Below are 14984 nucleotides of genomic sequence, written 5' to 3'. Positions count from 1 at the left end.
AGGCTGGTGTACACTTCGATGATGCGACCGAAAGTGCGACAACATGGATTAGCGATGCAGCCAGTGGGTGTCTCAGTAAGAAGATTATCGGTCGCTACATTATCGTAAAGACGCAGACGAGGAACAAAATGCAGCTGTTACTGTACTGTACCTCAGCATCAGGCACGATGTAAAGCTATGAAGAGGTGACACTGCTGCTTTCTATTAATAGTCTGCTGATGCCTGTGCCCGGCATGCCCAGGTGTTGCCACCACTCTTGTAGAATGCACCTTTATTACTTCAGGCATGTTACTTCCATTCCCCTTGTAAATAAGCATAACCACATGTCCTTCACAAGGTCAAAGGATAAAAATATAAACCAGTGCACAGAAATTGCCCTGACAAGATCCACAGTTTGTAATCATCCTTCTTCATTGTTCATTGGTTACAGGCAAAGAAAAGGAAGTATGATTCCTGATTGATATTAAAAGTAAATACTGCCTCCAATAAGAAACTAGGATTAGTCCGCAACACCAATTTGCCCATATATATGTTCAGAAATGGCTCCTTACACTTTGAAGTATGTAGCTCTACCACTCAACGGGCAGATGTGATTGCTACCAGAAGCAGCAGCCTAAGTGTAAGGCACTTGGGAAGGCTCCACGGGATTAGAGGTAAAGCCTTAAACTCTAATGAGAACAATACCTTTGTCTAATCCATCCTGCAGAAGATCCAGAATCTATGGAAGTTTGCACCATAGAATGAATACTTTCCAAATTCAATAGACATATAGGGGACATTTGTTTTATAGTTTAAAGAAATAACTAATTTGCATAGTCATAGACTCCTTACCTCAATGACTGGTCTATCTTCAGGCTCTCAAAGACATAGTATTTGGACCTGACCAAGATGTTAGAGGCAATGGCAGTGCCAGAAACATTCCCAAACCACTGCATGCCATGGACATCTTGGCCGAAAAGGAATTACCACTGTGACTTCCACTGTTGTTCTCTTGCTATTCTGCAGAGTACAGGCAATGAGCAGAAAATAATGGAGCACATACCCTATTCCTACTTTGTTCTGGTGTCAGGGGAATAGAATTGGTTTACCATCGTATGAGGATGTCACCTTCAAGCCAGCAAGTAGGTCCCTCCCGGCCCCCAATAATGAACATAATGAATTGGCCCCTAATCTCTTGAGATTAATCTGGCATTTGTCTATTTTTTAGTAATGATATATATTTAATAATTTGGTATACTTGAAACACTCTGCCTTTTCTACAATTATACAGCACCTAAAGAATGGATTATGGAGAGAAACTGGGGCTGGGGTATTATCTACCAAATGGTTTTGTTAATAAGGTTTAAGTGAAACATATAAAACTTCAGGAAGAAATTAACAAATCTCCAATTTCTATTGAATCATTGATTGATGACCAATCAATCTCACTGGCACCAGAGGGAACAGTTGCATATCTTTTATGTCTACGCTAATTGATCTGCCACTGTGTATTAAGGACTTGATTCAGAGATGGATGGAAATCATGTTGAGACTGCGACTTTGTATGCAGCAACTGAGCGAAGATATGAAAATGTCCCAGATGCCTAGATTTGTGTTGAGAAAGACGCCCACCTGTGTGTTTGCAAATAACTGTCAGAACTAATATTCCGGAGCCATCGAATCTGTGTACAAGGATGCCTGCAAAACGGTCATGTCACGCCCGCTTTTCTGTAACCACCCCCCTTACCTCCCACAAAGAAGGGAAGGAGGAGTGACACTACACCTGTTTCTACTCAGCTGACTAAAGGTGGGTACGCACCTCACCGATATATATCTGCAGGTAGACTGATATATATCTGCAGTCTGTGCAGAACATATGTTCTAGATACAGACTGCCCGATTCGTTGTAACTGACATCACAACTGGGTGGACATTTACATGCACCCGTCCAATTCAGTTGTCAATCACCACCGGCCCGAGCAGCAGCAAGTGTATGGTCAGTTGTCTGGATAGCAGCCATGAAGTTTGACAAGGAAATCTATATATATATATATATATATATATATATATATATAATCAAGGGGTCTATTTACTAAGCAGTGTTAGTAGACAGAGTGAAAAGTGATATGGTGCGTACACACTGGGCGATAAAGTGGACGACTGAACGATAACAATATCATTATCGTTCAGTCGTCCAATTTATCGTCCATTTTTAACACCAAAAAGATGAACGATGATGACGACGCGCGTTCCCGCTGGTCGTTCGTCATCGTCGTTCATCGGGCTGACATGCAGGCCAACCTGACGATCTCGTCAGGTTGCTGCATGTCAGGGAATGGGGGAGAGAGCCCGGCGCTGAACGATATCGTTAATGATATCGTTCAGCGGCTGTGCTCAATGTCATGAACGACATTGAGCACAGCCTGCCGGGGACAACACTACACGATATCGCTCAGGGAGCATATCGTGTAGTGTGTACCCACCAATAAGGTGCCAACCGTCTCACAGGCTGTGTTTGAAAAATGACAGTTGGGAGCTGATTGGCTGGCACCTTATCACTTTTCACTCTGTCTCCTAACACTGCTTATGCTTAGTAAATAGACCCCCAAATGTCCTAACTGACTGACTCACTGACTCATCAACTTTTCAACATGAAAATCAGGGAGAATATGCCTTCCATGATGTAGGTGCCCACTAAGAAGGGATTTTTCTAAAATTGACTCCTTAGGGGGTGAAAAGGGCTAAAAGGTTTCCTCCCCCTGTGCAATGTCCTGCCTGACTGTCTCATTGTAGTTGTAGCACAGTTCATATTCAAACACCAACTGTCACTGCCAAACATCACTGGCAGTTGGTGTGGCTCTCCTATTTGAAGACTGAGGGAAAGGAATGGGTTACTACACAGGTGAGGGAGGGGAATTTCAAATGTGCCACTGCACCCCTCTATGCTGTAAGCTGCAGTACACCCTTGATGCTGTATGCTGCATAACACCCTTATATGGTGTATGCTGCAGTACACTCTTAGCAGTGACGTCCCTCCCCACGGTGACACCCGATGAGGGGAGGGATGCCATGCGCGTAGCGGAGCCGTGCACCATCGAAAAGAGGTCGGGTCCTCTCGGACAGGGGGCGTGGTCTCATGGACAGGGGGCGTGTTATCGCGACTCGAACTCCCGAACCCCGGCCTGTGCTTATCATCATTGGGTGGTGGGGGGTGCCAGAGGTGTGGACTGCCGGTTCCCTCACAATGACACAAGCCAAGTGCTGAACTTAATGCTACAGTGCAGCACCTGGCTCCTGTCACTGAGGGAGAGCCAGCACCTTGGTGTCACCCCTTGGCGGGTGACACCCAGGTGTGGCCCGCATCCCCCTTGTGATGCCACTGCACCCTTGTATGTTGTATCCTGCAGTACACCCTTGTACAGTATCCTGTATGCTGCAGTACACCTTTGTATGCTGTATTCTGGAGTACACCCCTGTATGCTGTATGCTGCAGTACATCCTTTGTATGCTGTATGCTGCAGTACACCCTTATATGCTGTATGTTGCAGTACACCCCCTGTATTCTGCAGTACACCAATGTATGCTGCAGTACATCCTTGTATTCTGCAGTACACCATTGAATGCTGTATGCAGCAGTACACCCTTGTATGCTGTATGTTGCAGTAGACAGGCCCGGCAACAGGGGGAGACAAAGGGTACACCCGTACCAGGCACCGAGGTCCAGAGGGGCCCCAAGGACCGGACAGGCACAAAACGAGGCCACAGCTTATGGAACGCATAGCCGCTGCTTAGTCCCAGCTCCGCCTCCCTTGTAGCCTGACCTGGGCAGTGCTGGGCTCTTCCAGGTGGCTTAGCTGTGGCCCAGGCCGGGCATGACCATTAAATGAGCAATGCGGTGGCGTGACATCATAGGTCATGTTGCCGCACGTCTTCCCTGCCCATCAGGCAGGCTGCCGCGAGCTGCGCTGGTGAGGGGACTTGGTTCTAGCAACAACCTTGAGGAGTTTAGAGGATGATAGAGGAATAGGGGCTGGGGGCCATGGAAGATAATAGGTGCTAGGGAAAGAGGAATGTGAAGGGGGAAGCTGATAGGGACTGGGGACAGAGGAAGGGGGCTGGGGACAGAAGAAGGTGATAGGGGCTGGGGATGGAGGAAGTTGAAGGGGGCAGAGGAAGGTGAAGGGGCTGGGGACAGAAGAAGGTGATAGGGGATGGGGAAGGTGAAGGGGCAGAAGAAGATGAATGGGGCTGGGGGCAGAGGACGGTGATAGGGGCTGGTGATGTGGGGTTTCTGGGCTGAGGATGGAAATGAGAGGCTGAATTAGAGGAAGGTGATGAGGGCCTGAAGACTGAGGATGGCTGGCTGCAGACACCATCTCTCCTGCCCCTGACAGCACTGTCGTCAAGAAGACCTTACAAGAGACGGCAGACAAGAAATACAGCCTGCATCGTCAGTGACAGAGAGACAGTGTGGTAAGTCATAGTGTATTTTTACTTTTTTTAAAGGCTGGCATATCTTTTGGTTAACCTATCATGCTTCACATATCACATGCAGGGGTGGGATGTGCGGGATCGGGGGTGGTGGTGAGAAGGTAGGGCCCCCAGAGACATCAGTGTACCGGGCCCCGAGATTCTGTTGCCGGCCCTGGCAGTAGACCCCTGTATTCTGCAGTACACCCTTGTATGCTGTATGCTGCAGTACACCACTGTATGCTGCAGTACATCCTTGTATTTTGTATGTTGCAATACACTACTGTATTCTGCATTACACCCCTGTATGCTGTATGTTGCAGTACACCCCCTGTATGCTGCAGTACATCCTTGTATGCTGCAGTACACTATGATATTGCAGAAATAATGCTAAAATTACTGTTTTTTTCAGGATTTACTGCTAAATCGCTTAATAGGCCCCACAGTCATGTGGTTTACAGGACACCATTCACATATCTGCAAATGGAATAAAAGCAAATGTATTTACACTAATCTTAATTAGTGTAAATCTTTGGTTACAGTAACATTTTCACCATAAGTCAAATATATTAGCTAAACCTGGTAAGTAGAACATTTCTAATTAGTGCTAGTATTTCACATATCCATTAGCTGTTACCTTCTTGAGGGGGATATATATTTTTTTCTAAGCGTTTGAATATTGATGGGAGGAGTGAAATCTGAATGACAGGCTGGAACAATATAATTATTTGTCTTGCTTCATAAAATATTTTGACCCATCACTGGATTAGATCACTAGGTTCTTCAATGTTCAACACATTATTCTACATAACTTATCTTATCTGGATCCCACCTGAGTCCAACAATTTGGCCAACGAGCTTTCCTGAAGTTACGAAGATCGGAGCTGTAGTGTTAGTGAAGCCTTTAAGCTTTCTAGGAGCGATTTCTCCAATGTACTGAATGTATATGTTGACTGCCAAGCCTATCAGACAAAAGCCGTTGATTAGCTGTAGGGTGGAAAGTTTGTTTTCTGAAGTCTGTACCAAAGAAATACAGTGTAACTACTAATAAAAAGTCCAACAATAATACACATTTCATAATCTGTGATCATGACAAAATATTGACCATTTAAACAGAAACATGGTAAAAGATGAGAGCACTGTATTTTAACTAAAGACAAAATCTTGCATAGGGTTGGGTACGGGATGCCGGTGCTCAATCTCCGTGGTTGGTATTACAACCGCATCCCTTTGTATAGGTGTATCAATAAATTCAAATGACTTTATGAAAATAAATGTTTTTAAAATGTTTAGTCTAGAAGATCCATCAACACTATGGGCAAAATTTACTAAGCAGCTGGTTCTAAACCCCGGCAGTTTGGTGACGATTTGGTGGTGGTTTTGCTATCCGCAGATTTACTAAGGCCAAAACCGCCGTCAAAACACATTTTAGAATAGAATAGAACAGGTCTGTCATTTAGAAACCGCCACCAAACCCACGGGGTTTAGAACCCGCCATCAAAACACCACCAAACCACCGGGGTTTAGAATCCGCTGCTTAGTAAATTTTGCCCTTTGAATTTAAGCAAGCATGTTGAGGTTACTCCTCAATGGCTTCTTCTTCCTGGTTTTGCTTGAATGATTAATGAGCGCGCAGGAAGATAGCCAGCAATAATACACACTCTATCAGCCCTGATGTTCTTAGTTGAATGTTCTCTGTGCTGAAGACAGGGGCATAACTAGGTTTTGTGACCTGTGCCATCACACAGGGGGTGCAGGGCCCTCGGGGGCGGCACCGGCGCTGCTGCACTCACCTGCACGTGTCTTAACCTTGAACACCACCCTGCGGCCAGTAGTGCTACTGCAGAGCTGCCCAGAGTGTCCAAGGGATGGTCAGTGCAGCCACAGTGCAGCCTGTGGAGCTACCCAAAGCGTTCTTAAGATGCTCCGGGCACTGCTCCACTTCCTACCGGTCTGTTACAGCACTGGCTGAAGAGCTCCGGTACTTTGCTATTCTCTTTTGCAACCTCTCTATCCCTTGTATGGGGGAAAAGATTGCGCTAAGGTTTCATACCCACTGTCTGAATTTATTTGCTATCCCTCCTTGCCCTTGGGCTCTGTTATTTCACCCCCTTTTTCCCTTTGGTATTCCATTTTCCGTGGAAAATCTAAATAAAATTCTATAATGAAAAAAAAAATGTTTAGTCTTGTGCATTGGCACCCTTGGGTGCTTTGGGGCACTTGCCAGGGTGCCACTGATTGAAGATCCAGGCCCAAATTAAATTATGTATGGTCAATGTGACAGGCAAAACCAGTGTTGGTGGCTGCCAATCATAAAATATGTGACAAACAGAAGTGGAACCCTGTCCACCACCACATTACTGATCCTTATGGAGCATACACACAGTCAGATTTGTCAGATGAATGATTTTACCAAAGATTTGAACGATTTGAACGATTGAACGATTTTTGACTGCATTAAAATGAATGGAATCGTCCAAGTCTGACTGCAAACACATCAGATGTCAGATACCATTATCTGACCATCGGGAACGCGCATCGTTCAAATCGTTCATCTGACAGATATGTCAGATTTTCCATCAGATATGAACGATTTAACGATATTTTAAATAGTTATTGTTCAGATATGAACACCATAAGGATTACAGTAAGCACAAATTACTTAATTTAAATAAAAATATTTCTGTATTTCTTAATAAGAAACTTTTGAACTAGGGTTGCCATGAAAAATATACCAATACTCTTATACTCTTAGGAAGTTGGGTACGTGATTCCGACACTGATAATGCCGGCAGTCAGAATCCCGGCAGTGTAATCTCGACACTTGTAGGTAAGTATTCTAACCCTTCTCGTAACCCTACTCCTGTCTCTAACCCACCTTTCCTGCAGCCTATCCCTAACTCTCCCCTCCTGCAGCCAAACTCTCCCTCCCCCGCAGCCTAACCCTCCCCTCCTGCAGCCTAACCCTAACCCTCACACTGGTGCCTAACCCTAACCCTCCCACTGGTGCCTAACCCTAACCCTCCCACTGGTGCCTAACCATCCCACTGGTGCCTAACCCTAACCCTCCCTCTGGTGCCTAGCCATAACCCTCCCACTGGTGCCTAACCCTCCCTCTGGTGCCTAACCCTAACCCCTCCCACTGGTGCCTAACCCTCCCACTGGGGCCTAACCCTAACCCTCCTACTGGTGCCTAACCCTCCCACTGGTGCCTAACCCTAATACTCACCGTCAGCCATCTGGATTCTGGAGCCGAGATTCTGACTGCTGTCTGTATTCCGGGGCCGGGATTCTGGCCGCTGGCATAGTATGCGCTGGGATACCGACTACATCCCCTCTTTGGTGCCGTGATTCAAGAAAGTTTGGGAACCACTGGTCTAGTGTAATAAATCACCAGCCATGCAAGGGTTTATGTTTATGGGTTTTTTTCTGTCTCTTTCTGACAAACCTTTTTCGGCAAAGATCAAAGTAATGTTTCTGCATCAGGTTTGTGACTCCATATTTTAGCAGGATACAATGTTGCATGCAGATATAACACACTGCCTGCAAGATTCCAATAGCTTTGTGTCTACTGTACCAATCCAATTGCTTATGGCCAGATGTGATTGGGTGTAAGATCTATTAAGTCTTCAACTTCAAAATGTTATGCGTGAGCTTTACAGATAGTTTTCATTGAATCCACACATATCTCTAATAGAATAAGACCATGACAGATTTACTTGATTACAAATGTTTGCTTGTACAAGAATGAAAAGCCATACCCAATTATTTAACAACTGATACTCAATTATTTCAATTGACTCCTTGGTGTCAGGTACCCCCAGCTATTAGAACTCACTCCCTCGTTCAATCACACTCTCTATCAGCCAGTGGTGAAACTTGCGAGTGGTAGGCCCAGGTGCAAAAATATGCTTTGGGACCCCTCCATTCTAGGCCCCACACTGAGTTCACAATATGGTAGTGAGCCACATGACTGCCAAACAATAAACAGCATCTAATGATAATATAAGTCCCATTAGTCTAATAATAATACAGGGCTCTAAGACCCGGCAATTTCGACCCGGGTTGACCCTTTCAGACAGGAAAAATACCTGTGTTGATCAGCAAATTACCCGGTCGAAAGGCTTGACCCGGTAATTTGCTTTTCTGTCAGAAGGAAGGGGGAGGGTGGTCCGGCTGGGATGGGCAAAACAACCCAGCACTCAAATGTTGCGTAAAAGCCGGGTTTTAAGGACATTTCTGTGTGAAAGTGGTATTACACATTGATGCTAATACAGAAGTCAGAACTTGATATTTTGTTTCAAATCTGAAGGGGATCATGGAGCCATACAGCTGTATTCAGATTTGCTCACATCTATGCGCCATTACCACCTTGTGTACAAGTCTAAATCAGCTCCACAGTCTTGTAGAAATCTGTGTCTTCTTTTTACTTACAACTCCATTGGACTATTTGAAGTTTAGGATAATTAGATGAGTAAGTGATTCCCTAGACAACAATATGATATAAATTAACATAATTAAGAAGGAATTTCCTTATGTCATTTTAGAGAAAAACACAGATTATGGGCCTGATTCATAATGGATCGCTATTACGATCACAGCTGCGATTACGCACACAGAACTGCTGTAGAAATATGCTAATCGAAAGCCAACATAGAGCTGGCCACTACCGCTATCTCACATCCGTAAGACCTCGCAGATGTCTGCGTAAGTGATTGTCGAGCGATCACAATGCTAACTCACGCATGCGCACTGCGGTGAATACACATGCACAGTACGCACCATCGGCCAATCTGCGTACACTGTTGCAATTGTGATCCGTATTGAATCAGATCCTATATATTAATCTTTACTGATTGCCTTCTGATTAGTCTTTGTATTTGGGATAGCAATAGAGGGGGGACTTCAGGTTTGATTTTACATTATTGTCACTTTACTTTCACTTTTTATATATTTCATATGTTTTATGGTAACTTTAGAATTTTTAAATAATTAAAAAGGTTATGTTTTATAAACCGCATAGGAATGTCTTTAGTCTGAACAATTGGTGAATATCATCATTGATATTCACCTGGTGCTCCTCTCTCCTGTACAGCTGTAGACACTATTTTCTCTTACACCAAATAAAAAATAAGTAATAATTTTAAAATATTTAATTTTAATTATTTAACACCTTTTTACGGTAATTAGTTGCACACAGTTTGCAGAGGATTAGGGTGACACCCCCTGAATAGCGTGGTGCCCTATATTTTAGTTCTGTATCCCTAGGTTTAGAGAACCTGCTACAGTGATTGTATTCTATACGATCTATTATTATAGCAAATTGTTTTTATTAGATAATAGTAGTAAATCATTACAGACATAAGAAAAAAAAAAAGAACCATTTTAAAATTGGTAGTACAAAATGAACCTGCAAAATGAGGTTTCAATCAGATCCTAAAAATACAAAATTTCCTGATCAAAGTATAAAAAACCTCTATAATCAAAATAAAAAAATATTGCATATAAAAATATTAATTAGATACTATAACATTTAGGGGAGAGACAAAACAATTAGGTAAAAAAATTAAAAAAAAAGGAAAGAGGAGAGGAAAGAGAAAGTTGCTGCATGATTGGATTGTAGATCAACAACAAGGCCACAACAATCTTAATAATGTATATCGGCTACACTAGGTTATATGATCTCTTATTGTTTACCTAATGTGATGCCATAGAGAAACCGTCCTACCAAAATCATCTCATGGGATCCTACCACTTTGCTGAGCCCAAGACACAGACTGGCCATTATACCCAAAACGTGCGTGGATACATGAGTTCGCCTCCTAAGGAGAGAGAGAATGGATGTTGTAAGAGGTCAGAGGGACAATCAAAGCTTTTAAAGGTTAGCTATAATCTTGATTATTTGTCAAATACTTCATTTAGCAAGATATAATATCTAATTAATTGACTATGAGTGCTCTGCACTTCCTCATGACCACACTAACCCCACTAAATCTATTTAGCTTTCCAGGGTGGGATGTATCAATTAAAAGAACGATGCAGGTATTATACAGGTCCACAGCAGAATCTTCCGCAACTTGTCCCCGCAGATGACACTGCCTATAGAAGCTTATGAGCTTCTTATTCCAAAAAAAACACCACAGATTGATCCCTAGTATCCCTGTCACATCTTGTGACTTGTGCATGTACATGCTGGTGACCGCTGATGTATCTTTGGACTCCCTGGTCCTATCGGAAGAGCTGTCCTGTAAGTATTCCTGTATACTGGCAAATCAGAAATGCCAGTATGCAAGGTAATAGGGGGAGATGTACCACAAACCAGTTGCAATGATTGCTGGCCAAGGTGACTTCCACACAAATCAAATACCTTTTAAAACATTCAGGGATTGTCCTAGGTGAAAACATGTAATGGTAATGAAAGAGGAGCATCATGCAACATAGGCTTAAGTAGGTTTTTTCTTGGTTTTGCAAAGTAAAAATTATGCGTCCAATAGTTTGTGGTATGGTGAATAGGTACAGAAAGGGAAAGCAGTAGATGGGAGAGGGAAGGGTATCAATAGATAATTCACATAAAAGATTGGGTTTATGCTACATTTACCAGACCACACATTTGCCTAACCCTTGTTATTTTTAATGCTAGAACACATCTCTCAGATCATTTTTTTTTTTTTTTTGGTACCTAATTAAATTCAGTATAGTACAAGATAATGGGGTAGATGTACTAAGCCTTGGCGAGAGATAAAGTGGAGAGAGATAAAGTACTGACCAAACTGCTCCTAATTATTAAGTTACAGGCTGTGTTTGAAAAATGACAATTAGGAGCTGATTGGTTGGTACTTTATCTCCGTCCACATTATCTCTCTCCAAGGCTTAGTACATCTACTTTAATATGGGAGAAGAGAACAATATAAAGTCAGTAATGTTTGCTACCACTGAGTATCAAAGAAATTCATCAAAATAAAGTACTCACTTTCCAAACTTTCCTGTCAGGTACCCGGATAACAATGATCCCAAAAGTCCTCCAATGCTGAACACTGAAACAGCTGTGGACCAGAGAAGAGTAAGCGTTGCCATGGGGACAGGTGATCCATACCTTCCTATCCAGGTCTGGTTGATGAAGTCTTTGACAAACTGCAGAGGACATGAATTGAGGTGTTGTGGGAATACACTGGCCAGAGAGCAGAGAAATGTACCCAATGGCTATTTTGTAATATATATTTCACCACTTTGGTAGAAAATGAGATAAACACTGAGGGGTAAATTTACTAAGATTCATATCTGTCCAAGTATTAAACCCGCTTGACATCACATAGACACGAGTGAGTTTGTTTCAAAGAAACTCACAAATTTACTAAGGACCATCGTTTGACTGAGTAGTGTCTATCGATGGTTTATGCAATTGGACTGAACACAATATAGCTGCCTGTGAACAGTGTGTTTAGCAGAAACATACACAGATCAGTGTGATGCTTGCAAAAAAGCCATTCAAGTGTTCATTTAAAAAAAAATGATGTGGAGTCCCCCCAGCCAAGCAGAACAAGTCCCAGGCTCTTTGAGACGGTCCGGGCTAAAAAAATACGGGGAAAAATGCGTGGGGTTCCCCAAACATTTAATATACCAGCATCAGGTACCGGGATCCAGCCCTGGTTCTAAAAATTCGGAAAAAAATTTACATAGGGGTCTCCAGTACTGGTATTTTTAAAACCAGCACTGAGATCCACTAGGGGGGTGCTTCCACAGCCAGGGGACACACTTGGCAGGGTCCACCAGCCAAAGCATTCACTCCCCCAACTAGTCAGCCCAGGCTTGGGGTACCTGGGGAGGTGGGTACCAACAAATAAAGGTGTCCATCCTCTCCAGTGTACCCCAGGCTAGAGCTGAAGCGGTGGGTGTGGGATTGATAAGTATAAAGCATAGATTGAAAGTAATGTTGTCTTTTACATTAGGACTAGAGGTCCCAGCAAACCTCTCCCACATGCCAGTACTCGGAGAGCCACAAGTACCAACATGTCTTTGACAGAGACTGTCATTTATAGCCAGTCAGTGGCCTGTTCCCATGGTAGCGGCTGCTGATTGGCTGGTGGGGCCCCAAATGCAGAATATATGTGGCTCCTGTCACATTCAAGAGCAGCGCTGTATGTACAGTATGTACAGTATATATAACGCTATGTCCGGCTGGATCGGGATTTGGTTACTACTGGAGAAGAGGACCGATCTTTGCTTGGGATGCTATTGGACAAGGGGACCGACCGGCGCAAGGGACAAGGTAAGTATGTAGTGTTATTATGAGTAATTGAGTGAATGAGTAAGTGCATGTGTAATAAAATAATAAGAGAATAAAACTTTCGGTGTGTGTGTGTGTACTGTCATTATTTTAATATTCCCTGGTCTACAGCCTGAACCTGGGGTACACTGGAAAGGGAGGACCCCTTTATTGGGGGCCCCCACTTCCCCTGGAATACTTGGCCTGGGCTGACTTGTTTGGAGGGTGAATACTATGGCCAGATGACCCCATTAAGTGTGTCCCCAGGCTGTGGCATTACCAGTGCTGGTTCTAAAAATACAGGGGACCCCTATGCAAATTTTTCCCAGTATTTTTAGAACCAGGGCTGGATCCAAAAGCCCGGTGCAGGTTCATTAAATACGGGGGACCCCTACACAAGTTTTTCCCCTTAGTGTTTGAACCAGGGCTGGCTCAAAGAGCCCAGTACTGGTTATGCTTTTAGAGTGGGACCCCACATAATTTTATTTTTTTAACCATTAAATGGCTTTAGTACACTCAGAATCATGCATAGATCACACTGATCTGTGCGTGGTTATGCTAAACACGCTGCACAGGAGGTGGTCTATTTCAAATTGCCAAAGTATGCTTAATTTACACCTGTGTTTGCAATCATGATTCTTGGTAAATCCTAGTGTTCTATTTCTATCTATGAAAAATACTTGCGAGTTTGGCCGATGGTGTATTTATTTCTATTTGTGTGCTCATTCGTGTTTTGCATAGAGAATCATGATTTTACACCCGTGTTTGCCTAAAGTGAATCTCCGTGTTTGAAAAACAGGGAAAACACACCTGTGAATGGCTTCTCGGCCAGACACTTAGTAAGTTTATCCCTATAACTTAATGCAAATGTAAATCTGAATGGCTAAAACAAATGGAATGTTAATACGGTAACATCCCCATATTCTGTGTTGAGTGCATTGTACTGTGAGCAGGGCCGAAACTAGGATATCTGTCACGCGGGACAAGGCAGGCATTTTGCGCCCCCTCCCTTCCCATACCTGGATTTCCGAACATCTATCATAGGGCAAACATGCTGGACAACCTGACAATATCGTCAGGTTCAGCATGTTGCCAAATGATTGATGAGCCTGCACTGAACGTCTGCTCGTTCAGTGTAGGTTCATCACAGACGGAGAAACGATAGCACGATTACAATGTCGTAATCGTAATCTTGTTTCTCCGTCAGCTAGAGGATGGGCACCTTTACCCTTGAATTGGGTTAGTTGGCCCTAGTGTATTTTTACGTCCTTTTGCCTAATTCAAGTGGCCGTCAGTTTGTTTGCCGTTCTTTCCTCTGCCACCATACTGTTTATTGTACAAATAAATAAAGCTGGCCATTATTTTTAAATTGCATATACTTGGTCTTTATTTTAAGTTAAGTATTGTTTTAAGAAGTTTATTGTTTTCATACATCATCTGCCAATAGGGAGTTTAAGGGACCAGTAGGGGCAAAATCACATTGTGATGTTGTACAAGGGTGAAAAGCAAGTTTTGCATCTGTTTTGTACTGCCTACTCATTATCTCTCCCTTGCTTTAGTCTTAAGGTGAATGTCAAAGTGTAGGGTTGAATTTTACTGGTGGGCATATGGCATTTGGGGTTTTGTATGTTTCCAGTACGCAGTTTGAACATGAAGTGGAAAGTATATAGAATCCTTGTAATTTGTTACACTTTCACAACTGTAAAAGAAAGTTCTATCTTACCAAGGATGATGAGCTGATCACTGATACGTGATAGCCGAACGGCAATCCATTACAAAGGCCTAGTACAATTATTAATGGAAGCAGCCTCCAATGATGGACCTGGGGGAGTACAAAAAAAATATTTGATCATAATCTTGTAAATGAAAAGGCCACTAACTAATACGCAAGCTGTTTCTTCCTATGTGGAAAAGTAGTAAATGTATTACTATTTTACTAACCCCTTACCTTTCTACTTGTACAAATATGTCTAACTGACTGTCTCATATATAACAAAGTTCTCAACATAATTCAGCTTTATGGAACAGCCCCAATAAAAATGCTTTGTGTGACTAATTGCAGGGCAATGTTCAGTGGGAATGGGTATGTAATACCAGCAATCGGGATGCCTCCTGTCAACATACGGACAGCAGCATTCCAATGGTTGGTATCCCGACAGTTGGGTAAGTATACTTACCCTCCCCCTTCTCCCCCTAACACTAACCCTCCCTTCTTGTAGCCTAACACTAACCCTCCCCTCCCCGCTCCCTAACCCTCCCCGTAGTGCCTAAA

At 43.3% G+C, this 14984-nt stretch overlaps 1 protein-coding gene across 1 annotated transcript in view; it reads right to left on the bottom strand.

Moving 5' to 3' along the window:
* Positions 1-14984, bottom strand: part of LOC148517974 (solute carrier family 2, facilitated glucose transporter member 9-like) — a 99941-nt gene that overhangs the window by 75078 nt on the left and 9879 nt on the right. The window contains exons 2-5 of the mRNA XM_088477940.1: positions 14436-14534; positions 11420-11580; positions 10147-10271; positions 5282-5411 (exon numbers count right to left, since the gene is read on the bottom strand). Coding sequence (XP_088334066.1) covers positions 5282-5411; positions 10147-10271; positions 11420-11580; positions 14436-14534 — 515 coding nt within the window. The remainder of the gene's footprint in view (positions 1-5281; positions 5412-10146; positions 10272-11419; positions 11581-14435; positions 14535-14984) is intronic.

This window comes from Taudactylus pleione, unplaced genomic scaffold (assembly GCF_031769625.1).
Source record: "Taudactylus pleione unplaced genomic scaffold, aTauple2 ptg000205l, whole genome shotgun sequence".
Classification (NCBI taxonomy): Eukaryota; Metazoa; Chordata; class Amphibia; order Anura; family Myobatrachidae; genus Taudactylus; species Taudactylus pleione.
Note: the sequence above shows the minus strand (reverse complement) of the source record. Positions and strands in the feature narration are given on the sequence as shown.